The sequence below is a fragment of the Uloborus diversus genome, chromosome 6 (assembly GCF_026930045.1).
Source record: "Uloborus diversus isolate 005 chromosome 6, Udiv.v.3.1, whole genome shotgun sequence".
Taxonomy (NCBI): Eukaryota; Metazoa; Arthropoda; class Arachnida; order Araneae; family Uloboridae; genus Uloborus; species Uloborus diversus.
Genome location: NC_072736.1, coordinates 60,359,102 through 60,386,676, shown reverse-complemented (window position 1 = coordinate 60,386,676; position 27,575 = coordinate 60,359,102). Strand labels below are relative to the sequence as shown.

General features: G+C 33.3%; 2 protein-coding genes across 7 annotated transcripts in view; one reads left to right on the top strand and one right to left on the bottom strand.

Annotated features, from left to right (window-relative positions):
* The window catches only part of LOC129224532 (probable ATP-dependent RNA helicase DDX5), a 53,101-nt gene extending 33,671 nt beyond the window's left edge, over positions 1-19,430 (bottom strand). Inside the window, exons 1-8 of the mRNA XM_054858999.1 lie at positions 19,323-19,430; positions 17,987-18,167; positions 17,779-17,875; positions 10,315-10,448; positions 8,836-8,901; positions 6,879-7,020; positions 5,374-5,534; positions 4,411-4,583 (exon numbers count right to left, since the gene is read on the bottom strand). Of these exons, the coding sequence (XP_054714974.1) occupies positions 4,411-4,583; positions 5,374-5,534; positions 6,879-7,020; positions 8,836-8,901; positions 10,315-10,448; positions 17,779-17,875; positions 17,987-18,167; positions 19,323-19,354 (986 nt within the window). The 5' untranslated portion in view covers positions 19,355-19,430. The remainder of the gene's footprint in view (positions 1-4,410; positions 4,584-5,373; positions 5,535-6,878; positions 7,021-8,835; positions 8,902-10,314; positions 10,449-17,778; positions 17,876-17,986; positions 18,168-19,322) is intronic.
* Positions 1-27,575, top strand: part of LOC129224533 (Fanconi anemia group A protein homolog) — a 97,553-nt gene that overhangs the window by 21,637 nt on the left and 48,341 nt on the right. For 5 of the 6 annotated variants that reach the window (XM_054859004.1, XM_054859003.1, XM_054859000.1 and 2 more), the window contains exon 1: positions 19,735-19,897. The exons of the other annotated variant lie outside the window; for it this stretch is intronic. In XM_054859004.1, the coding sequence (XP_054714979.1) occupies positions 19,812-19,897 (86 nt within the window). In that variant the 5' untranslated portion in view covers positions 19,735-19,811. Of the gene's footprint in view, positions 1-19,734; positions 19,898-27,575 lie in introns of those variants that run through there. 6 annotated transcript variants of the gene reach the window in all.

The window sequence follows — 27,575 nt, the reverse complement described above, 5'->3', positions numbered from 1 at the left end:
TTAGTGAGAAAAGTAGCAAATAATATTTTGGTGCACAGGAAAACTAAATTATCTTGAAGTTTGTATTATCAAAGATAATGTTTTCATGCAGGATATTGAAAATAATAAAAAACATATTTAAACAATAAAAAATAAATAAAAAGCATTGAAAAGCAAATATAATAAAATTTTAAATAGATTATTTTGTGCAGGAAAAAAAATCCTTTCACTTTTTCTCGACTAGAGATAACTCCCTTGGGAAGAAAACCGAGTTCTTTTTCAGAATTTTCGGTTTTATTCTAACCATTCCCACTTATCTCTAATTAAGAATTGTGTTTGTTTTTTGGAATGGGATGGGGGGGGGGGGGGGCATTGAGTACAAGTGAGATGGCACAAAACGAAGCAAAATGCAGAAAATATTGCTACTTTTTACTCTTCCAAAAAAGTGTGCTTTCCTTAACAGACAAAGATTGATGTTGTCTCTTCCGTTTAAAATATTGAAATAACTAGTGTTCTCGCTAGGCCGTTTTTGAAGGGCGCAGCGCCCTGCCCTTTTCCATATCGGCAGAATGCGCCCTGCCCTTTTTTTAGATCGCAAAATGCGCCCTGCCCTTTTCAAAAATAACAATATGCACCCTGTGATTTTAAAAAGATGCCTCAAGCATCATTGGGACCCGCAGCGATATCGGGGCGATTTTATTTGTCCAGCGATCGTCTGCAAAAACGCTCATGTCTTGCCATTGTCCCCAGAATTTTACCTTGAAAACGGCCCCATGAATAAAAGGAGATGCAAACACCTAGGCAAAGAGGGTATGAGATTCTCGGAATTCTAACAGACTTATCAGTTGGAAACAAAAGATAGATTTCTTCCTTCTGCTGAGGATGGGTTTGAAAGGGTGAGGGAAGGTGTTCGGTCGTCCGCGATGGCGGGGGGGGGGGGGGGGGCGGGGGGAGGTGGGGAAGAGATTATTGTTTAATTCCTCCCCATCCTTGAGTTTCTGAGAATCAGCAATGAGAGAGGGAGGGTGGTAGGTAGTCTTCCTATATTATTTTCATCTGTAGGACCAGGGGGCGCCAGTTCCAGGAAAAGTAGAAGGGGGTACTATTGTCAGACAAGAACAGATGCACATGAACTGCTCCATTTCTTGTCCGAGCAAACGCAAACGGTTCTCGATTTGAAAATACACGGTTCTTGACGATGATGCCGGCGGAAAAAATATGAAGTTTACTGAAATATTTCAGGCTGTTCTTTTTCTTACTTCTTGCAAAACAGAACAGAAACAGGGTTTGTATGCTCTTGATAATCCTTGTAAAGGAATTGGAAAGAGCGTTTTTTTTTTTTTTTTTTTTTGAAGTGATTGATAAAGTTTTGAAAGTTAACTTAGTGCTTGAATTCCTTAGACTCTAAGGAATGCACAACCTATGGCTCGCGAGCCAAACGGGGCCCACGAATCCTGTTGAATTAATCCGCGAAAAATTTTAAAAAATATATATAAATAAAAAAATTTGAAAAAAAAAAAGAACTAAGTTTGTGAAATTATCGTTTTAAAACTCATATTTATTGTTCTAGTTAAAAACTTCAAGGTCCAATACAGGTCGCTTTTACCCCATTTATAACTATCACTTCCCCGAAATCGCACTTGCAAAATCGGAAGATTAACGAAAATAATGTAACAAAAACGGCATCTTCACCAAAATAAAAATTATTTTTGAAATAGAATGTTGAATTGAGCAATAAACATCGTATGAACAGGCAATTTTCGTAGCGTTTCAGCCCTTTGTGTCCGTTTTTCTTTTGCACGTGGAAATTAGGCTTAGCTAATTTTGGCGCATTTCTAGTGATTGTGAAGCAATCTTTTCGCATCTGGTTCTGATTGGTGAACTTTCTAATTGTTTTTTAAGTAGTACACAGTACAAAGTCTACTGAACCGAAATACAAGGGTATTTCATTGTTATCTTGAATTTTATCCCCCCCCCCAAAAAAAAGAACGTTTGAGATGGAAACATATTTGTTCGTGTAAAATTTGCCAGGGAAATTTTCTGCTGCGAAATATTCATTCATTCCTTTTTGCTGAGTATTTGTATTATCTTTGAATACGATTTGTATACTAACAGATTATTTAAAAAAAAAAAAACTTATTGACATAATTAAAAACATACTTCTGACATACTTATGCTTTTTCCAACTAAAATGATCTTTTACTGTTTCTTTTTTATATATATAAAAAACTATAATATTGCTTTAAAAAAACATCACAAAATAAAATGCTGATGTATTAAATTTTCTAAAAATTCTCAGTGAAATTAAAATCTTGGATTGTCCCCAGCTACTTGGGTAGCGCATACATCTGCAAACACATTTGTGTCATGAAGTTGTGTCAAATCCAACAATAGGCATTCAAATAAAGCCTTTTTTGTTTTGCATTTGCTACGACTGCAGTTTTGAAACACTGCACACAGTATTTTAATAATTATTCTGTTTGAAGTATAATATTTTTTAAAAGTTGAATTTACATTCATCATGATTTTGATGTCTACTTAAATACTTAATGGCATAAAGCACATTACTAGGCAGTTTTTAGATATTAAGGGAGGATCCGTAATTAAATACTGTTCATCATACATTGAAATTCAAAGGATTTTGAAATGCCTAGAATTTTTTATTCTTATAGGAAAAGTAGTCACAATTATAGCCTGAAAATGTTGAAACACACCCAAAGCTAAGATTCAGCATTAGCTAAATGTTCCTACGGAGTTTGAAAAATGTGCGTAATTGGCATAGGGGGGGGGGGGCAATTTAACCCTTAAACCCTTAAGACAAGTGCATTTTCTGGAAGAAATGATATTCAATACTGAAGTCAATGGTGGCGATGGGGGGGGGGAGGGGCAGGGGTGTGCACAGAAATTTTAGGGCCCGTCACAAATGACTTTTCCGGATCCCCCTCCATGTTGTTTGCCTCTATATTTCACCCCTAGTTTAAAAAATATTGGACCCCCTTCAGGATCAGGCCCGGCCCCAACAGGTGTCCCTTCTCCCCCGTCCCCGCTGTACACGCCCCTCAGGGGGGGGGGGGTTGCTCATGGTACAGAGGAATGGATAAAATTTTCACAAGGTGTTTTAAGATGCTATTTTTCTTCTTTTTTTTTTCGGGGGGGGGGTCAGTACTTTTTGAGAGGTGCGTCATTGGTCTTGGATGGGGGAAGACCACATTAAAATAGTGCCCTTTTTATAATAAATAGTGCCCCTTTTAAAGACCAGCACCCTGCCCTTTTTTTTCTAGAGTGAACACTAGAAATAACTGAGGTAAACAAGATTCTAAAGCTTGACAGTACAAAAAACTCAAATTCACAACTTCAGAGAAGTTCAACATTTAAACTTAGGTCGGCTATTTATAGAATTCATTGAACTGAAAATTGTGGGAGAGTTATTCAAACAGCACTTACTTTTGTACAAACTATTAAAATGTTCAGTTAGAGCTTAGAGTTTGTTTGAATAGCTAAAAGTCGATTTTCAAATTGTCAACTAATTTGGTCATTTGACATATAAGTACAATTGTGCAAAATTTACCAACTGGATCCTCCCCCCCCCATACAGAAAGATGTATATTGGAGGGGGCATCTAATTTATCAACAAAAGAAAATGCTAAGGCCTGGAAAAATAAAATCTGGAATACAGATGCAGTTTTAATGATCTTATGCACCACAGGGTCATTTTTTTTTTTTAATTTTTCATGATTTTTAGCATTTTTTACCTCTAAGACCCCACTCCTTAAATTAAATGCATCAGCATAGTTTTTTCTTTTCTTTCCGATCAGATTGTAGAAATTTTGATAGCAAATGGATTTTTTTTTTTTTTTTTGAAATGCAATAATTATATATGTTTCACAGAAACAGGATTTTGTAAAATTCCTTTCACTCATTTTATGTCATTGCAAAATCTTATAGGCTCATGTTTTGTGACAATAGCATCAAAACTTGAACATTAAATATTCTTAAAGTTTATGGCTATTACAATTGTAACTTTGATTTCTTTTTCAAAGGAAAGATATTTTTAAAAAATATAGCTGCATTTTAAACAAACTGTTTGTAAAAAATAAAGTACATTGTCTTAATTTATCTGTGTGATAAATCTGTACCTCAGAGCCAGAAGGATATAAGTTCAAAAATTGCAATTTTCTGTTTATTGGTACATTGTATGTAGAAGCCTATCCCACATCGAGCCATGGGAACGTAATTCCTTTTAAAAAATACTTTTCAGTTTTTTGCCAGGGTTAAAAGAGTACATGTCCCATCCTTTGCATGCACCAGAAAAAAGTTTCTCCTCTCTACTTTAAAATTATCACAATGTAACTTACGTTCCTCTGGCTCTGAAGTACACAAATTAAGACAATAAATTTTAACTTGGGATACTTTAAGAGAACACAATCATACTTCTGCTCCTTGTCCCATTCTTCACAGACATCTACAATCTGAGTAATGTTGTGGTTGGCACAGAGCTGCAATGCCCCAATGTTGATCTGTACATAGTTATCTAGAAACTCTTCTGCCAAGGCACGAACCTCCTTCGGCCAAGTCGCACTCCACATAAGTGTCTGTCGGTCAGGCTGGAAAAGAAGTTCAATGGGGAATTAATCTCAATCTAGATGGATGATAACATTCCACTTATTCATGAATTTCTCTTTGAAATTTAATTCTGAATTTCTCTTTTGAACTGAAAACAGAATTATTCTTATACAGTCAAGTACATCAAAAAATAAACATTCATAAATAGTATTCAGATAAATGCATGAATAGATTTAGTGACTTATAACAAAGTAGTAAGGAAGTAACTCATCACTAAATCAGTTTCCAGTCTAAGAATTTTTTTTTTTTTTTTGTCTTAGAAATTAGACTTGATTTATCAACATCATCGTTCTCCAAAATGTTGATACCATTGTACGTCTACATTGTGTTCAAACAATTTATGAATAAAATGTAAACAATTGCAGTATTCTTTTCAATTTATTTAAAGAAATTTAAAGCAAGCATTTGAAATACTTTTTTCATTGTTTATGAAATTTAATCAGTAATGTTTTTGCCCTATTAGTTGCATTACTCTTGTCCGACTTGGTGCTTTTCATCCACACCCAAGTAGTTTCAGAATTTTTTTGCATCCAAATCCGTAGGTTTGTTGGTAAGGAACGAGGGGAGGGATTGTTCCCAAGATTGATCCCCCCCCCCCACAAATGGTAATTTGTATCTGCCCCTGATAAACATTCTCTCCTTCAAGAATAGTTGGAGTTTCACTCTTTCACTTAAGCCACTTTATCAATTAATATTCATATGGATAATATTCATATATATATATATATATATATATATCATAACTAAATTTCAAGAGGTAAAGTTACTCACTCTTATCTGCTCCAGGATCTTTCGTATCTGAGGTTCAAAGCCCATGTCCAGCATACGGTCTGCCTCATCAAGGACCAGATAGGTGCAGCGCCGCAGGTTGGTTATGTTGGCCTCCAAAAAATCAATCAAACGGCCAGGAGTAGCGACACAGATTTCGGCACCTACGTAATCAAGAAAGGGGGTTTAATCACTCATAAATAACGAATTAATCTAAATTTAACATTTGTCCCATTTCACATTTCGGAAACAAAAGGAAGAGTTGACATGTGAAATAAGAGCACCCCATGAATATGGATATGTTAAATGACAATAACCATGAAAAAAATCTCAATAGGATTCAGGCCCAGTCATACCTTTGTGCAAAACTTATAGAGCAGTGAGCCCTTATGTTTCTCTGTAGATTATTTCATTTTAGAGGGTGTTCCATTACTTTTACCAATTGGTTTCTTTGAGTAAAAACAAACCTCAAACTAATAAGCAAAAATAAATTATTGTGACAAAATTATGAATTTTTATTTTTTAAATTCAATTAAAAATTTTAACTCGATCACTTGTGGACAGAACATCTGAGATAGTTTACAAATGCATTAACAGTATTCAGATTACTATTTGAATGATATTATAAGTTTAAAATGTTTACAGTTAAAATTACATCAAGTTCCATAACCAATTTATTTTTCAATGCTTAGAAGAAGTGAACAGACAAAAATATTTTAGTTCCTTTGCAAAGTTAAGTTTCAATCCTACTGCCAAGAGTAAAATACCATATTAATGAGCATGCCATACAATTTAATTCAATTACTCCAGTTAGTGAATTGCTATGTCTTATTACTACAACATATTAAAAATGTTGTCATGCATAAAATAGGAATACGATTGAACGATTGTCTTGATGCCAGGTAAGCACACTTCTCAGCATTTTAAATACAGTTATAAATAGTTAACTCCTCAACAGTATACAGGAATGAAAGATGTATCAGGTAAATCCTCAAAGTATTATTTATAAATAATGTGCAAGTGCATTGCTTACTATGTAGAGAAACACAACACAGAACAAATAATATTAAAAATGTAATTCACCACTGTAAATATTGCAACAGATATTCTAGAACTCATAGGACAAAACTTAAATGCATAAAAACCGACCCAAGCAGGCTGTCAAAACCGTAACTCATCCAGTTTAATGCAGGCATTTTGTAGCTGTGTTCATAATTTAATATTCTTAGTACCTTCAGCAATGAATAGGTTCAAAAATAAATAGATAGCTAAATATAATTAGAAAAATTACAAATGAAATACAGAACAAAATTTAAAAAATGGCTGCAAGAGACATGTACTAACAATTGGAAATTTATTTTAAAAGCAAAGCACCTATAAGTAAGCTTTGAATAAAACATTAAAAATATTTTGGGGATTAGGAATGCAAAATGCAACAACCATATTGGCTTTTAAACAAACTTTTGTTTGAAGGAAAAAGAAAGTGGTAAAATAAAACACCAACAAACCTCTTTCTAAGTCGCCTATTTGAGGTCCTTTAGGAGCTCCCCCAAACACGCAAGTGTTCCTTACACGAGAAATGTGCCCAAAGTCATTTGCAACCTGCTGGATCTGCTGTGCCAGCTCACGGGTGGGAGCTAGTATCAAGGCCTGAAATGGAAAAATGGCATTTGAGTAATCTCATTAAAACAAAAAGAAAATGTTGAAATATGATAGTGCAAATCCAAACAAAGATTAAGATAAGGGAAAATAATGGCACAAATAAAAATTAAAAATAATTCATAATATTCTGTAGTATTGCAGTAACTATGGGAATTTATACAATTGCCCCACTGACCTTTTATGTATGCAGCAGGTCTATGAAAAAGGTGCATTACAAAAATAAGTGCATATAAGAAAAACTGTAAATAATATTTTTTAAAATGAAACATGATTGATGAATAAAAAAAAAAAAAAATGTACTACTTTAAAACATAAATCAGATTAGTTCTAGAAGTCGAATATAACTTATGTTGAATAATTTCAATGAAAAATAGCAAGTACTACTCGTGTCGTCTCAAGTCCTGCCCAGTCTTTTAAAGATTCTCAACAAAAAAGCAGGGACAATGAGAGTACTTTTCACTTTACAGGGCTGCCACAAAAGTTAACAAATGAAATTTCCAGTTTATCCTACAAAAAATTCCAGGCTAAAGGATGTTAAGTTACTCTATTAATATACAGTACTCGCCACTAATAAAATCACTGGATTATAAAATCAGCCGCTTTTTAAAATCAAATCTGGAATAGAATCATTGCAGTATCAAAACATGCTAAATCCATCCTTTAATAAAATTACTGTCACTGTTTTATTAAATCAAGCTTTTAGTCATAATGCGTAAAAAATTGATAAAGAAGCAACAAGAAGTGAAGGAATCAATCTCAGAAGATGAGAAAATCTTTGCCCTCTTCAATAGATGTCAGAAAAGTGCTACAAATTATATTGAATCATTTCTCTCCAGTTCTGTTACCATATTGGCGCATTGCAGTGATGTCCCCATCAATTTTTCTGAGGGTATACTCCTAGAAATTCATTATGCACAATACATGTATGTGATCATAGACCATAAGAAAAAATTTGAAGCTTGAGAGTATACGCTATATGTCTAAAAAATATTTGAGAGTATATGGCGCTTATGGAGTTTAAACTATGGGAACACCTCTGGCACATTGTTATTTGATTAAGACCCTTGAGTGAATTTAAAAAGATGTACTTCATGTTTGTTTAAAATGTTAACTATATTTTGAAATGTCTAAAACAAAAATAACTGAAATAATTTATTTTGTTTTTAGAATCAAAATCTTCCATTTTTTAAGTGTGTGTAGGCATGCTGGTTTATAAAATCAGCCGCTTTATAAAATCAAATGTCCTCAGAACGAATGTGATTTTAATAAGGGGCGGGCACTGTATTGTATTTTTATAGCAAATAAACCTTTTTGATAAACCACAAAATGCTTGCATGAACCACTTATAATTGTCATCAAAATTTTTGGTTACTTGAAATTTATTTACCTTTTTTACCCAACAAACGTAATAAGATTTTACAAATGTTTTGACAGATTAGCAATTTTTGCTCTGCCATTGTGTTGTGTGAAGATTTACATCTTTCTCTTTGTACGTGCTTATTATGTTACTTTTAGAAGTTCGAAATGAAAGTTTTAAGGTGCAATGTCCATCCATAACGACAAAACCAGAGAGAAGGAAAAAATCAGTTAAAGCTCTTTAGAAGTCACTAAAATAAGAGCTCTTCAGTAAAGGGCTCAATTAAAAATCAATTAAAAGTTTGTTTGACCATATTTTATTTAAAGTTGAACAAAATGTTCTTCAAGCTATTTCTCAAAAACAGCCTTTTAACAGAACCAAACAAGACACATGTTTGTAGAAATAAATAAATAAATAAACAACATAGCACATAATGCAATACTCACAATAGGGCCGTCTCCTCGAGCAAGGGGTGGCTGATGATTGATATGCACAACTGCTGGCAGAATGTACTGGAAAAAATTAAGAAAAGCAGATTAAAAACACGAAATCTTGTACAACAATGGCATTGCTTATAACATGACTCTTGATAGTTTACATCACAAAGTAAAAAAAATGAAAAAGATTTTAAACATATTTTCAGGCTGATATTCTATTAAGTAACAAACTAAATATGCAAAAACAAACTCGTATTTTAAAAATCTACCAATAAACAATTACCTTAAAAAAAAAAAAACGAAAAACTTTTACCAAATTTCAATAACATTTGGGATTTAAAACTTTAACAAAATAAACCAAAAATTAATTTAAATTTTAAACTTCACTTAATATTTTTTTACTAGCATTAAAACAAAAATGTAGAAATATGCAGGCAAAATAGCAATTTTAAGCTAACACCTTTATTTTTTAATGAAATTAATTAAAATAAAATGATTATAAAACATTAGCTAAAGAAAAGAAAGATATTTCAACCAGATACTACCTGGAAAACAGGATAAATCAGTCAATGCCAGAGAAATCATGCAAAAATAACAAATTAAAATTTAACTAATGAATTCAAAATGAAACAGAACCCAAATTAACACTAACGTCAAAAATCCAAATGCACTCACAGGAATTGCATACTGTAGTGTTATGCACTGCATTGTATGTTACATACATACATCTTGAAAAACTACTTTATTCAATTACATAGCATAATATTTTTCTAAACAGTGTTTTCTTAGTTACTTTTGAAAATCTGAACCACCTATAGTTCCAACTAGTTAGGATTTCTGACCCTCTACTGTACATCAAAAATGACATCAAGCAAATAAATTATTAAAGCTTATAAAATGCATAGCTGTCATCGTTGAAAAAAATGAAAATTAAGGAGACTCGTATAAAATTAGGAAAACTTTAGCATAAATTTATTCTATGACAAAAGTTTTGCTTTAGGCATGTGCATAAAAGCAACAGATAAAAATGCATTAATATACTACAAAAAAGTCATACTAATGATGTATCAATTAGTTAAACATTCTATTTCATGAGCAAATTTTGCTTCAAGGAAAGTAATATAACATCCATTCAGGCACGTTTTTGTGAAAATGGTAATTGTTAAAAATTATATTTGCAAGCATACCTTTTTTTTTGTAAAGATGTCAATTTAAATACATTTTTTGCAGGTTCCTTTATAACTGGTAAAAACAGCCTGTAATGGAAAATGGGTTACCTACTGCTAAAAATTGTATTAAAAACGGCTTGCACACAAAAAAAAGGACAAAATATGTCATTTTTAAGCATATTGAGTAAAAGCTTGCAGCTACAATCTGAGACTTAAAGAGATTCGGGTGTTTCACTGAAAGCTCTGATCTATGGAACTATGCTGCATCTATTTGACAAAATCAACTCAGAAATTCAACAGAATTTCTAGGTGTACTTACAGCAAGAGTCTTCCCAGATCCAGTCTGCGCTATGCCCACCATGTCTCGTCCGCTAAGAGCAATGGGCCAACTCTGGGCTTGGATGGCAGTTGGCTGTTGGTACTGCTGCAGACGAACAGCTTCCATTACATAATCTGGAAATAAAGAAACAAACATTACTCCAGCAGAAATAAGAAATTACACCTCCACTTCTATCACAACATGGGATATCTAGGATTTTTTACAGCGTTCTACAATTCTGTTTAAATGTAAAAATTAAATAATTTTATGAAATTTCAATTTAAATCCATGGCTCCATAACAGCTTATTTTGGATTCACCTATTGCTTTGTTAGTAAATAATTTTGAGAAAGGGCTTGTTTAGATTTAATAATATGAATTTTGTGAACAGTCGGTAAACCGACCAAACGTTTCTCTGGCAAAGCAATAGCACATAATAGAATTTCAGTTTATAAGCAATACTTATGTACTACGATCAAAGCGAGCAAATGTCAGAAAAGCAGAAGCAGTCGGCATGGTTAAAGCCCTGGATTCTTCTCTTAAGAGGCGACACGCTTTGATCCATGCACTGCGTGCCGCTTTCGACTGCGATTGGAGGCGGGCAGTCACGTGGGTTCAGTCCGCCATTTTGTGTCGTTGCCTGTGTGATTTCACTGCGCGGAATACTAGATATTTTCTCCTTGCTATTCGTATTTTTCATCAAACGCTATCTTTAATGTGAAGATGCCTTGGTGTAGTGCATTAAGATGTTCTAACAGCTCAAAATTACTATATCGAAACACATTGAAAGATTCTTTATTTATTTTAAATGTTTTCATCAATACTGCTGTGCAATTTCTACTTTTTGAACCTCTTGTTGAAATTGTAATATTTTTTACTTTTCATGAAACTGTCTGATGGTTTGTTAATTTTCATAGGATAATAAGGACATTCACTAAAATCATCATAAATTGTTCCTTCAAATATTATAAAGCTCAACTATGTAACGGCACCTATAATTACTAGCAGTAGTAAAATATTTGCCCTGTTTTAAAACTGATTTTTCTGAGTTTAAGAAAACCAATTCGTCAAAATTTAAACATGCTAATTATTTTATTTATTTTTAATGTAAATTTTCTATTGTTTAGTGAGTTTCAAAATGCCTCAATAACTGTAGCAAAATTATTTTAAGAACACGTCGTTTTGCTTTTGATTGTGTCATAGCCATGAGTTTCAGTGTGTTGCCAAGTTAATTATTTATCTATTTTGCGCATAAAAATTAAGATATTAAAAGTATGAAATTATTCATTAAAAAAATTAAGCTTCTTTGAGATTATAGTAACATGTAACTCAAGCCAAGTTATATAACTACTTGAATATTTTTTTTTCTTTTTTGCCCGGAAAAAATCTGTTTTCGTTTAATTTTTATTTTGATGTGTAAACCTTTTTAATAAAAAAAAACTATATATGATTTATCCCAGTATCAGTTAATTTATAAATTCATTATTACTATTTATAACTGTTCGTCACAGATGTAATCTGCACTCTTTTATTTCAATTCCTATTGGTATCAAATAATTCAATTATTGTTATTTTTTTTTAAAATATTGATTTAAAACTGGTTACATTTTATTATCAATTCGTTGAATTTTTAAGAACTAGTAGTATCCTTAACAATCAGGTTTAAATGAAAGGCATTTTTTAATGTAAAATCGTCATGAGCAACAAGAAAGTGTTGGTAAAACGTAAAATAAATAAATAAATAAATAAAAAACATGGAAGAGTCCTTCTAAAAATAAAACCTTATTGGTTAAAACAAAAAGAAAGTTTGCAATTTTTTAGAAGTGAATAATTTTCTATAAGAAAACTACACACATTAATAATATAAATGATACAGCTTTGCATAAATAAATTCAAACTGTTGCCCACAAATTATTTATGACATAATTAATTTAGCTCACTACTGTTCCACTCAGTAGTGGATTTAAGGATGGCAGGAGACTCGTGCCCCCCAAAAGGATGAATTTATTTAACTATTTTATTCACTATTTTTTAATTGACTTCTCCATAGCATTTTTTATGTAGTTAATTAAACAGAACACAAAACACACATACAGCATATTTTGAATTCTAGCATTTTTGTTTGCTAAAGAAGTCATACTGGAGTCCTAGAGTGGCAGAATACATTTATACATTTAACTCGCTGGTTTTGAGTTCAAGGGAACGTAATATCGCGATTCGTCCATTAATTTTTCTTTGATTGAATAAATAACTAACATTCTTCAAAAAATGTGCAGGCGTGCCTAAAAGAATTATTTTGATCCAGGCAGCTATTTGCGAAATAATAGCTTTTTCTTTTACAGCTTATAAAAAATGCAAAATGAAAGAAATCATGACTTAGTTTCTTGAGAAAACCATGATATTAATGGAGGCGGCATGTAATATGAATATGTTATCTCAACTGTATCATGTCTTCAAGAACAATCAGCAACTGCCTTGCAATCCACACAGAAATTGTACTGAATTTTTCAGTAAAACTTATATGTTTAATAGCCATGATTTTCTTAATTAAATAATATTTTATAGTTAAAATACTATAAAATAATATTAAAAACACAAATGAGGTATGGGTATATTTTTTTATTGAATAACCTTGCCCTCGTGTTATAATCATTACGACATTGTTCCTAAAATTAAAACCGCTAATTGTATAGCATTTCGGTAATATTATTATGGTTTAGTATTTAATTGGCTTGAAACGTTAAAGATGTTTTACGTCCACATTCAAAGTATATTGGTACATAATATGTATGTACTTAGAAGTGGATTATTAGTTTAAGGTATCCTAAAAAAATTAAAAAAAAGACATTTCAAAATAAAGTAATGAAAACTTTGTTATGAAACATCGTATGTGGCAGGGGGAAGGAGGAGGTGCTATTCAATTTCCTGGGCCCCCTCCGAGAGATTTTTCTTTATCCACCCCTGGTTCTACTACACCAACTTTCTAATAATAAAACGCATATTTAAAACACTTCAAGTAATTTGTAACTCAGAAGGTCTATATGGGGGGAAAAAAGAAATTATCTTAAAAATGGTCGAAAATTTCTTCAAAACACCTTTTTACTAATATTCGGTTTAATAACAAAAAAAAAAAAAAAATTTCACTAAGGTAAAATTCAACATTTTTGTATGTATATTATCAGTTACATAATTTATGATTAAAAATCTGAAAACATTCATTGATAAAAAGATACTTTTCAATGAGCGAAACTCTATTTTTCTACTGTTGAGATTGGGAGAAAGTTGCCGAACGACACAAAATGGCGGACGCTGGAGCGTGTCGCCACTTAAGAGACGGATCGAGGGCTTTAGGCATGGTATGAGTAGCCATTTCACAAAATAAAGGATACAAAACTATTTTTATAAGGGCAGTTCTCAAAAGGTGGGAACAAAAAAGTTAACTTTGAGCAATTTCAAAAATTTTCGAATTTGACATCAATTTTGATTTTATTCTATAGTATGCATACCTAGAACACAATATATGAACATGAAAAGACAGCAGGTATTTGTAAAAATTGTTAATTAGCAAATTAAATCAGCAATCTGTAGGTAACAGATTTTGGACATTGCTTTCCTGTAGGTAACGGATTTTGGACATCATCATAACGTAAGTTTCATCATTTTTGACAATTGTTAATCTGATTTTTAACTTTTCCAATGAAAATTTTATTTATTACTTTTTAAATTTTGCAATTTAATAATAAAGAGGATATTAATGAAATACTTGAATGGCTATACATGCTGCTCCTTACATTTAATAAAGTTTTGGAATGATTTTGAAGAAATTGATGCAAAGTTAAAAAAAAAGCTTCAAATTAAAAATAATACAATTGTAAAAAGTGACATCAGTTTTAATAATGAATATTTTTTCTAATGTCATAAGAATTAAAATGATGTCTAAAAAAATTATTGAAGAAACAAATTCGTATTTCTATTTGGAGATCGTTAAATTATGTTTCCAAAAGAAAGAAGAGAAAAAGAATTCTAAAATAATAAAAGCGGAAAAAAAAAAATTGCTAGCGCAGGTGATAAAGTCGCCAAAAGTGGTACAGCTGACGATAAACTACATTTGTCAGACTGGAATTCCCCTCTGGTAACCTTTAGCGTATCGTATACTGTGTTGTCGCCAATGTCGCCAGCGGAAGTTTGCTTGGCGATGTTAGCGCAAAATGGCTTTCGTTCGATCATAGAAAGCCATGTTACTACTGTAATTTATGCATTGTTCAATGTGTAACGTATTAATTATGCAAAATACCAATGGATTAAAAAAGATAACATTATAATAACCTTTTTTATTGAGGTTAGAAGACAGTGGATCATCAAAAATTATGAATAAACGGACAGAATTATCGGCATCAAGATCGTAACACCATTTGGACATCTCGCATGTATGTTTAAGAAAAATCATTTTTCTTCTAAGATACTGCATAAAAGCTTATGAAAACACTTTTAAACAATTAAAAATTGATTCTGAGGATCGATAAATACCTTTAAAACAAAAACATCATATACTTAGTTCTCAAATAATAGCATTTTAAAGATCGCAACTTTTGGACATACATCAAATTTCAAAGTTACATTTTTTTTAAATCGTTTACAAAGTAAATAATCTATCTTTATTTTTGTTATCTGTGTAAAATATTAACAAAAAGTTATTCAGTGTAAGATTCATACCTTTAATTTTTTTTTGAAACGTATGGAAATAATTAAAAAAAAATTTTTTTTTAATGGTACATTTGCTCAGTTAACGTTTTGGTATGTCCAAAATTGTGCCTTTTAGCAAAGAAAATATTTTTTTAAGGGCATTTGAAGAGCATTTTTTCCATAATTTATGTCAATTCTTGTCTCTATACAGTATTATAGTTTAACTCAAAAATTTTTGAGTTAATTAAAATGAAAGTTATTTCGTGTTGAAGCTTCAAAGTTGAGGTCTGTGTTTGTTCCCACCTTTTGAGAACTGCCCTAAGCTTGTTTCCATGAAAAAAATATAATGCATTACTAGTTACAATCAGTCTTGCATAATATAGAGGAACATGCAAACAGTGTTTGCAGAAAATTTTTGGCTCTGCAGAAATTTTTTTTCAAACTGCTAATGTTAATTTAAAAAAAAAAATAATAAGGGAAGTTTTAAAAAAAATTCCAGTTTATTTCTGTTGAAGCCTTTCTCCAAAAGTCTTTTAAAGCACATGCATGAAAAAAATAATGGTTTTGGCAGTTTTCCTCAGTTGCTGAAAAATAAATATAAACTATATGTTATTGCAAAAAAAAAAAAGTGATTTAAAGTTTTTTTTTTTTTTTTTTTGTCTCCTTCATATTTGAATACAAATTTAATTCTTTATTCAAGGTTGAGTTAGGCAAAATAATTATTTGCAGAAAATTTTCTGGTTAGGATTTGTGTTTGCAGATAGCTTTTCCTTTTATTTAAGTCTGGTTACAATGATATTCAATAAAAACATAATTTTACTTTGAATTGTATGCATTACTAAGAATTTAGGATCAGAGAATGACAGTTCAAACCACTTTAAGCCGTGCAATCCAGAATTCACTGAACAATAGTTATTGGAAGTGACAAAGGAGGATGACACCAACAACGCTACCGACATTGATGACACAGAACCAAAACATTTCCCATTGAAAATTCTGAAACAATTGCAAATTATCTTTCTGATTTGTTAGTGAAGAAAGATCCCATTGAAATTGGAGTGAGAAATCCTGGATGTGTTAATTCTCCACAAAGAGCTTCAGAGAAAAATTATTTAATACTGCCAACAGACTATCATACACTCTATATATTTAACAGACTATCACGAGCTATTTTTGAACTAAAATGAAACATTTTATTTTATGAAATCTAACCCTTATTTTAACACTACTACTAAGTTTTAACGCACTCGCTTTCTTAGGGCGGAATATATGTCTTAAACGAGGGTATGCTGTATTTAAAGGGATGAAGTAAGTTTTAATCTATTTTATTAACTAATCATGGTATGCCATTATGAAGTGTGTCCTCGGGCTTTATGTTCAATAATCACAAGTTAAAGAAGGAATTTTTTATCTGCTATACAGCAATACCATTTATCCCCATCATTTTCTTCTATTTGTGAAATAATGGATCTGATTTGTGCTCGTTATATTTTCAGTTCGAAGCTGAGGAATGTAACATTTTTGTCATCCTTCTCCTGGAATACTACATTCCTGTTTTATTTAGATTCCTTCACCCCTCCCCCTTTTAATTTTGGCAATTCTGTGTAATTTAATTAAGAGAAAGAACAGCATTTTAACCTTAAATATAATAACAAAGTGTCTTTCTCCTAGCATTTTTTTCTCCAAGACAGAATAGTTAAAATGCAATTTAGTTAAAGCAGGTCCCCTTTATTTCTTTTAATGCTCCACAATGTCTGTATATTTCTTTAAGTTAACTAAAAGTGCTAACTAAAATGTTAAATGCATAAGTCGCTAAATAGCACTTAAGTAAGTACCATGGGTGCTACTCTTAAAATTAACCAGGACTGAAAAGCGCGTGGCTCCATTCCGAGACACCTAAGTGCTAGCGCTTAGTTTGTTTGATGTTTATATATATTTGTATGATGATGATATATATATATATATATATATATATATATATATATATATAATATATGTATATATATATATATATATATATAATATATGTATATATAATGCTAATTTTTGATGTTGTAACTATATAGTAAAACCAAATTGTAAGATTAAGAAAAAATTAAAACCTAAATAAAAAAGTAAAGGAGGAGACATTTTTGGACCAAACGAAAAACACGCTTTGGCAAGCTTAGCCTCCATCCTGGCATCAACGATGGAGGGACATCAAAATGCAGCCACAAAGAGGGGTAGAACAGTTCTTTTTTCCTTTTTTTTTTTAAAAAAAGATAAAAAAGATTTTTCAAAACTGATTTATTTTAAACAAAAAAAAAAAAAAATCCGATGGCCGAAATTTTTGAAAAGACGGAATTTCGTCCCCTGGACGGAAGTGCGGCAGCCGTGGTAGGTACAGTCAAACCATGCTATAACAAAATTTCAAGGGACCAACTTAGGAGATCGTTATATAACCAAAGCTTTGCTACATTCAATTTTACGAAAAGGAAAAAAAAATATATTACACTTTTATTTTTAATTATAGTTAAGGTAAAGTAAACTATAATATTAGTATTTTAAAAAACCCACTTGATAATAAAAATATGCCATTGTTTTATTTATCTGTAGTATGGGTATGATGATGCTTTAGCTGCAGTGGGATTCAACTGTAATGAACTTTCATGTAAAAATCATTTCAATCAATCAAATATAAAGGTCACCTTCAACATATGCAGAGAGAAGGAACATAAAATTTGGGGTTCACACACTAGTATAAATTTGATTTTATCGACATTGACAAAGGCAATCTACTAACCAGGAAAACATCCCTCTTCAAAATTGATAACAGGTTTTGGGATATTCTGACCATGACAGGTGATCTCAAAATGACGCCTGTAGTTCTCTGCTTCTTGCTACAAATTAAAAATAAAAAAACCTTATATGAAATGAAAATTTCTTTTTTATGAAATAAATCATGCAAAATAGTTAAGCTCTATTTTCCACTTTTCATGACACATTCTTACCTGAGACCTTCTCTGTACATTGGGATGCTCTCTGTAGAAGTTCTTCTGGAAAGGCATCAGCTTGGAGAGATCCCAACGTGGTTTACGTAGCCTTTCTCCAGGCTGCTTCCCCTTGAAAGAGCCTCGTCCACCTCGAACAGAGCCACCACCTCTGCGGCCACCAAAGCCAGGCCTGTCGCCTCTGAAAAGATTAGAAGTTTCAGAAAAGAAAACATCCGAAAACTTTTAAGCTAACTTCAATATAAATGAAAGTGAATTTACCACTGAGATTTTTACATTTGTTTATATTGTTTTCCTTGCCTAAAGATCAAGATTGGGAAGTTTTTTTGGTCTGAGGCAAAAACCAAATTCATTAGTCCCCTCTCATCACTACTTAAATAAGTTTTCCACTTTCATTCATAATTTCACTAATCCATCACCCAACTTGCATTCCATTGAGTTGGTCAGTTTTCCATGAATCATAATGCTGTTTAGTGCTTGTGGTAAAGATGTTGTTCGGTTGACATTTTTGATGAAAGAAGAGACTACTAATGGTAACAGAAGTGGTCAACAAACTTAATATTTTCTGGTTGCCACTTTTTTTAGTCAGTTGCCCTGTAGCAGGTAGCGACCACTAATATTGATCTTAGTCCTTGCCCACACTCAAAAAAAGTTTCTTAGGTGAACACATATAATGATTGCAGGCTGCTGAAAAATTTTGCTGCCAGGGCTCTAGCATAAAATACATGATGCTGGTGTTCATATGACTAATTTATAATTGAACTACATGAAACGGAAAAATATTAAAAAGTGCATGTATGCGTGATGCAGGTTACAAGGAATCCTCTTTTGAAAAATATATATATACCTTATGCGAGTTTCTTAATGAAAGTCATCTTTTGTTGAAAAGATTTTCATCCGGGAAGCTCACATATTTTGGATCGAAATTTTACGATCCAAACCTTTTCCCAAATCCTACTTTTTGTGTGAAAAGTAGGTTTATTGTTACTTCTGCACAAAGGTATTATGTAGTACATAATTACAACAATTATATTTCCAGCATTTCGGATACCGATCTTCAATTCATCATTCAGTCTAACAAATGGACATTTGTCATGATTCAATGTTTAATAAATGAATTTCTGTGCTTCGTACAGTATCTCTTCCCCAGCTACAAAAAGCAAAACTTAAATGCAAAAAATTAACACTGTAAACAGTAAAATCGCAAGTGTATTTTAGCTAAGTATACTTCAAAACATTCATTATGACCAGGATGCAAGCCGCTAAACAACCTCACGAAATCTAACCCACAGATTAATATCCAAAGAGTTGAAAATGTTAAAGAGTATAAGCTTACCCTCTTCGTCCCATTCTGTCTCTTCCAGACATAGTAAATTAACGTAGTAATTTCAAGAAATATTACAAATCCTGTAGTACAATGGCGCCAATGTACATGTAATGTCAGAGATCAAAGATCTTCTTTAATGACGCAGATTTGCGCATGCGCGTGTAACTAGACTTTCGCAACCATGTTCGTAAAAACTGCCAGTTATCATATACTTCTAAATTTATCGAGTTATAGAATTATTGATGAATTTTTCTTAGTTTTTGAAAAGATTCTAATTACTATTCTAGATAAGATCAAAATTTAGTACATGCAAGAATACAGGAGTTCAACCTGCAACCGTCACGGTGTTTAAAATACCCGCGAGCTTGTAAACAACAAATTGCGTGCATTATGTTTTCGAAGTACTTTTCTAAAATGTAATTTTAATTCCAGTTTTCAAATCAACAAATAATTTCAAAATGGAGGATCAAAAAATTAAAAAGCTGTTTTCTGTAGAAGATGCTATTCAAAAATTTCAAGAAATTGTTTCCCAAAGCTCTCGAAAAGAATATTTCCAAAATATTTTATCACCTTCATCTCAAAAGGTCAGTTTCTGGATATCCCATTCTTTCTTAGGGGCAATCTCTTACACAGTAGTTATATTTTTTAAGGAACTGATATTTTATAACTATCAAGGTCATCCCCATTTTAATCATTGATGACCGTATAGATTCCCCTCTGACTCAGATCCAGAACCCTTGAATAAATATTTGTTAAACATGTATACATATCCTTTTTACTTCCTTTTGCGTAGCAAAGGAAGTATTATATTCGCAAAAATAAGTGCACACAAAAATCAGCTTTAAATTTCCAGTTTGCTGGCCCCCAAATTAATATTTGGTTTTTTTTTCAACCCGACCACACGTGGATATTTGCCTGAGAACGTATAGACACCTGAAATATCCATTTTGACAATCCCTGAGTTAATTACAAAGAGTTTTCTCGTGACGTTCGTATGTATCTCACATAACTCAAAAACTTTATGTCCTAGAAAGTTGAAATTTGGTATGTAGTCTCCTAGCAAGGTCTAGTTGTGCACCTCCCCTTTTGATTGCATTCGGATGCTCCAAAGGGGGTCTTTTACACCTTTTTGGGGGGAAACCATTGTTAATTTCAATGCAAACTCAACTGGTGTTATAATTTGGCAAACACTTAGCAATATATTGTCAAGCATTTGGTCGCATAGTTTTGTTGCCAACTTGGCGACAAATTTGGCATTTTTTTAAAAATCTGGTTTTAATTTGGCCATACGTAGAGAGTTAACCATTGAATCGTATTAAAATTGTCAATATTGAGAAAATTTATTAGTATAAAACATTTTCTTTGTTTTGGTTTGCAACAAACTTGGGGTAAAAATATTTAAAGGGTTTCTTTCCTTACTGTAAGGTACTATTTTCATTACATTGGAGTAAAAAGAAGTCACGTGATGCACATCAGCTCGTTTTACTTTGTCTCACTGCAGAAAATGTTTATTATTTGTATTTTTTCTGTGTTAGGACACAAAAAAATGTATTTTCAAAAGAAGTCGTGAGTATAAGAAAGTTTTCGTCTAAAATCTGTTGAAGAAGAGTGTTTCTCTGTCGTTAGTACAAATTAACCGTCCAGCTGAAAGACATGACTCAAGACCTTGACTCATGACCTTCAGTGAATTCCAACTAACTTGAAACCAATAGGTCAGAAAATCAATTTAAACAAATCCCTAAGAGTTATATATCATTGGAAAAGCTTGTAACCCCTAGAACAAGAATCTAGTGTTGCTTTTTTCTCATATTAGGTTTATTTAATGGAGTAAGCGATGGTAAAATGTCTATTTTTTGTGGTTTTTAACAAGTAAAATGATTTTTTTGTACCTTATTACTAATGCAAATTATGCTTCTAAATTTAAATGGAGTAAATTTAATATTGATATAAAAACTATAAAAGTTTTAAAAAAAAACATGTTTGGACTTGTTTCGAACATAACTAGTCTAATTAGGGGCATAATTACAACATCATGTATTACATGTAACGTCCGTTACAAAAAGGTAAATAAATTCTCCTCACATTTTGAAACATTTTTTAAAATGTTTTGTTCTTAATTATTTTCTTTATTTTAGGGGTAAGGAAACTATAATTCCCAAAAATTATATAATTATAATAAAAACCATGCAGAAGCAGGCATGTAACGAAGGTTACATAAGTTTGTAACGGACGTGTGAACTTGAATGTAACATCCGTTACACATTTTTAAATGCAATAATAAAAATGTATTCAACAGATCAAAGAATTCATAAAGTCCATGGTTGGCAACTTGTAGCCAGGATTGGACTGGGTCCTGAAAAAGGCACATGTCAATGGGGGGGGGGGGGGGAGGGGATACAGACAATCATTTTCAGTGAGAAAATGGCTAATGGGCATTATATGGAGAAGTGACAAATTAAAATAAAACAAAATATATACATAGAAATGAGGTACGTCGAATGCTTTAAATTGTGATTAAAGGAGATTGAATTAGAAGTATTTCAAGTATAAAGAATCAGACAAAAAAGAATTTTTACCAGTATTTTGGTTTTACTCAAATTGTTCACCGATTGATTTGTTTGTGGACGCAAGAACTATTTCTAACAGTCATTTAGATCCTCAATGGTAGCTTTTATGCAATATGAAGATGGCATCTCGTTTTACCAGTTTTCGTATCAAACGTGATGAAATAAGCAGAAAGAAAGATCATTGCAAAAATTTAAATTGTAAATCAGTTTGAAGATAAATAGTGACGTACTCTTCATTTGATTAAACCGTTTAATTTTCTTTCATAAATAGGGTGTTAAGGAACTGTAAGCCTTAGCTAAATTTTGCAAAATTTTAGTTCTGAAAACACAGCTTGCTGTGATCTTTGATAATATTAGGTGGGGGAAGAGAATTTCGCAGGCTCTTATCCGGAATTTTTTTTTAATTGAAGTCTTTTAAATCATGATTGTTGGCCATTTTTGGTAGTTTTATTCCTCAAGTTACACCCTATGGCCAGGGCTAAGGCAGAAATACATGAAATACACCACCAGCTCAGTCAATTCCAGCTGAGGACTGCAGTTTCATGCTTATTAGCACTCATCAGCTTAGCATAGGAGTGACTGAGCTAGAAGTGGAACACCTCTTAAGGAAGCCAAGAGTGCCAAACAAACTGGTAGCTAATACAAAATTAGCACTGACCAGACGAGTGACCGAAGCAATGGTTCGGTTCAACTCGAAGATTGAAGGCAAGGCAGGTATATTCAGTCAGTTACATGAGTTACAGCATCATTAGGTTGCGAGTCTGTATGATGGCAAATACAATTGGACATTTGCATTAGCAACATTGGTCAGGGCATTTCTTAGCAACTAAAGTGATTTATGAAAATTATACTTTAATTTTAAACATTTTAGATAAGGTAAATTCTTCCAAATTCACAGGAAAAAAAATGTTAAAAGCATAGGCATCAGGAGTGTCACAAAAAAAAAAAAAAAAAAAAAAATGGAGTTTCGAATAGCAAGGATTCAAAAAAAGTTTTTATCTCTCTTGCAACCTGATGATGTGGCTTTGCAAAGTCAAAACTCCAGTTTGAAAGATGCTATTGAGATTATACAGTGCATCGAAAAAATCATAAAACTAAGAGCTGATGAGCAGTATGATTTAAGGCTGTTGTCCCAAGTGATTGGCGCCAAGGGAAAATCAATCTACTCAAGTAATCAAAATCAACAGCAAATAGCCTCCCGATCTTTGTTGCATACCACGTGATTTTCAGTCTAGAATCGATTGAGATAATATTGTAGAAAATTTTTTCGTTTTTATAATTTAAATTAATTTTAAATGAAAATCTCGCTTGGCGACGGTTTCAGAATAGCAACCATACACGCACTAAAAACTGAGCAACTTTGCGTCCTACTACAAATCCCGTAATAATATTGGGGAAAAAAAGTTATTGATGATTCATAAGACTTTGAGGGTCTTAACGATAATTTTTAAATTCCACGCAATTTTAAAGTCAATGTTTCATACTAGAAACCTAATTACTAGAAACTACATTTTAAGGGAACATTATTACATTTGAAAGGAAATCTGGGATTTGAATACCAAACACTTGATAGTCACCAAACTAATCACAGTTAAAATTGCCTCTTAAGGCGAAAGAGTTAAATAACAATTTAAAATTGCAAAAAAAATCTTACTAATTCTGACATCAAGCTTTAAAAAAACTTCTTTCTGACTTTAACAGAGGCAAATGTGTTTATCAAATAATTGAAATCTATTTTTGATGTCACAGAATTTTCAATGGTCAATAAGGGAAAAGGCTTGTAAATTATACTGAGAAACGCAGCTTCTCAAATGATTTTTTATTCTTTTCAAAAATGAAAAGGAACGTTCACTGGAACAGCTGCTCGTAGGCAAGGTAAGAAGAAGCTGCAGGGGTGAATCTACATTCGGAAATGTATGTGTAATGTTTAGTGATCTTATCCTTTTAAAATATTCTCCAGGAGAAGGGTTACCTTTTGCAAAAATTTGAAAGTGTGTTAATTCTTCTGGAAAATGTTCATCAATGTCATCCGTGTAATTATTTTGAAATTCCAGAGCTAAGGGACAATGACTTCTTTATGCGAAATGTTTTTAACTTTATGAAGTTTTGAGCTGATTTTTAAAACAATTTGAGCCTCCTCTCCCTTAAAGTTGAGAAAAAGTAAAATGAGCTTTAAAAAAAAAGTGAATTTAGGCTAGGCTATTTTGGTGCCCCTAAATTTGTGGTGCTCAGGTCCACGGACCCGCCGGACCGTGCGTTAATCAGGCCCTGAACTCCGGGCCCCGAGCGTTGCGGAGTCGTGCGGTGCGTAGTTACGCCAGGGAAGGTAAAACACTTGATTTGCATGGCAGGGTACTCCAAAAGCTTTTTAGGGGCAGGTCCGGATCTGTATACCCAAGGACCCCACAGTGCGGGACGGCCCACGTCCTTAAAAGGACCAAGGACCCAAGAAATTGAAAAAAAAAAATGAAATCAATAAAGAAATAAAGCAAACCAAAATGAAACAAAAACACTTGCACTAAGAGACTTATTAGCTTTGCAAATATGCACTGCTGGCCTCGGGGGAAAAGGCCCTACAGATTTTATTGCAGGGTGGAGGGGGGGGGCCAAAATTTATAGATCAAGGCCTGAGCAATAATTTCACGCATATTATTTATGATTATCATATATCATATCATATATATATATATATATATATATATTCATCCTAGTTATGTAATTATTTAATCTTTAAAGCATTATAGCTGCTTAGTATGGGTCACAATGGCACATTTTTAAAAATTAAAACATGCAAGTTTGCAAGTATCGTATTTTATGGAAGAAACGCCGCACCCGGCGTAAAAGCCGCACTCGCAATAATGAGCGAAATTTACGAAAAACGTATCGTAAACACCGCACTCGCAATAATGAGCGCAATGTACGAAAAACGTATCGTAAACGCCGCACCCGTCGCAATCGCCGTGCTAACAATGGTGAGTACACAGTACGTCACTGATACTTTAGACTGCTTAAAAGGTAGCAAAAATAGAAAAAACAATTAAAAATTCATTTATAATCATTAGGGCCGTTCACATGACGTTTTTCTACCTCGCATTTTCTCGCTCCGGCTCTGCAAAAACCCGGATCGAAAAATTCCTCATTCACATGTGAAAAGCTGGTTTATCCCAGAGAGCGGATTTACCCAGCATCCTTTGCGCAAATCCTAAATGGAGGAAGTAAACCGTCACAGTTGGCGCAGTGCATTCTGGGTAACAACCCGGCTTTTCTCCTACCCCCAAGCAGGAGGAAAAAAATTCCAGCATTTCCCCAGCAAATAACCGGCTTGCGGTCGAAAGCAGGGTTTTTCCTGGGTCGAAAAGCGTCATGTGAACGGCGCTATTAAAAACATTTACAGCGCTTATGGAAAAGGTAAAATTAATGTATGACAATGGAAAAAACAACAATAGAAAAACATAAAAAGTAAACAAATCGACGAGACAAGTCAGTTGCCAGATACAAAAAAAAATTAAGTTCGTGTGTTGTAGTTTTTTTAAGTGGTTAGCTCCACTACAGCACGCTTTTTAAAGCGGGTCGCATCCTCTTAATTAGAAACTACTTTAGCTAAGTCCCCCGAAATTGCTTGATTCAACATCAAAACGGAAGAGTGAGAGAAGTTCATCTTCCAATTCTGCATCATTTTCACGCGATTCTTCGTCGTCCGAGATAGTTTCGACAATCTCTGGCACATTTTCACAAAAGATTTCTGCTAGTGCGAAAGCTCCTTTTATAGTGTTAGGCGACACTTCTTTCCAAGCAAGCGATACCCATTTCGCCACTTCTTCATACGACGCTCGCTTAAGGTTGCCTGCTTTTGTGTATGAAGCATTTGCGGCCATCCAAGTTTCCTGCTGCTTCCGTACGTGGCATTTAAAGCTGCGATTGACGGTTAAATCCAGGGGCTGTAGCAGCTTTGTTAATCCACCTGGAATAACAGCAAGAGAAGCAGATGCCTGTTTTGCGTGCTCTTTAACTGAATCCAACAAATGGGCGTGCATCGAATCAAAAATAAGTAGGCCCCTGGGTTCGAAAAAACATCCCTTTCGTTTCCGCCACACTTCCGTTATCCAGTGCAACATTACGCTTTCACACATCCAGCCTTTTTCGTTGTACTGGATAACCACATCCTTCGGGAAATTTTCCTTTGGAATCGTCTTCCGCTTGAAAATTATTAGCGGTTTTAGCTTCTCACCATCTGCTGAACAGGCGAGGACACACGTAAATGAGGACTTTTCATGTCCTGTAGTCGCAATTGCGATGGATTTTTCCCCTGTTTTGCTGACTGTCCGGTTGGGAGGACAATCCAAAGTCAGGGGAACCTCGTCCATGTTTATCACTTGTGAAGCTGTCAGCTTTTTATCAGCAATCGTACGATGTACGAAATCCAGAAATGACTTTTTTTTGCCTCCCAGTCACCAGGCAAGCTCTGTACAACAGTCGTTTTTTGCCGCACTGATAACTTTTTTCGGTGCAGAAACCGATAGCACCAGTTTGAGTTGCTGTTGAAATTATGTATCTCCATATCAGCGGCCAACCTTCTCGCTTGAATGCGAATATGCACTGTGGAGAGAGGGGATCCCTTTTCCCTTTGCTCCAAAATCCACTTTTCGAGCCGATCTTCCAAAACAGGCCACTGGGCGGTTCCGCCTCTTCTAGCCCGTTTAGTTTTCGGCATATCTTTGAGCTCCGCCTTTTCTGATCGCCAACGACGGATGCATCGCTAATCAACTGCAAATTCACGTCCTGCAGCATGATTTCCAACACTCTCCGCCTTTTCAATGACTTGAAGCTTAAAGGCTGCAGTATAGCTCATGTGACGCTTAGGAGCCATGAGAGAAATTCAAAAATATCGAACGAACGAAAGATAAGAAGCGCTAGTAGAAAATAGGCTCGCAGCTTTCCAATACTGAATCAATGAGTAAGGAATGCCGTTTCACCTTTCCCCCACTGGTTTGACCAGGGAGCAGAGGTGGAAGAGTTTATTTTTAACACCCCCGGAAAAAAAGAGGTTGGGTAGCCATGCAAGGCAACGTAGTTTTCAGATCGGAGCTGGCGCCATCTTTTGGCAACAATGTGAAATATACTGAAATTCGAATATCCGATTTTTTTTTTTGAAAGCAAATAAAAAATTTTAAAACATCATAAACGCCGCACTGGTATAAGCGCCGCATTCCACTTTTTTTGGTTTCAAACACGTAAACGCCGCGCCATTTCTTCCATAAAATACGGTACGAAGTAATTACAGAAAGGATAAATATAAGTGATCAGGATAACCCTTTTGCAGATTTTACACCTGAGTTATAAAACATAGTGAGCGAGGCTATTGCCACATAAGCAGCAACAAAATTTCAGTGGAACGTTAAAAGAAAATGTGAATAGTCTCTTATCGAGAAAAGTCCTGCAATGGCAATGTTTTCTATAGCAACTGCAAAACAGCAAAAGAAAACCAAAAAAAAAAAAAAAAACATTTAATCTGGGAAACGTTAGCTCAAAAGTGATGTTAGTACATCTAAAAATCATTCCCATACAATAAGCCCAATGCTAGGTTAGGTTCATCAGAATGGTTCACTGTAGCAAAGCGTGAGGTCCGATTTCGTGAATGTAATTGAAAATGATACTTCTTGCAGCAAAACTCTGGAAGAAGCACCCTATTTTAAGA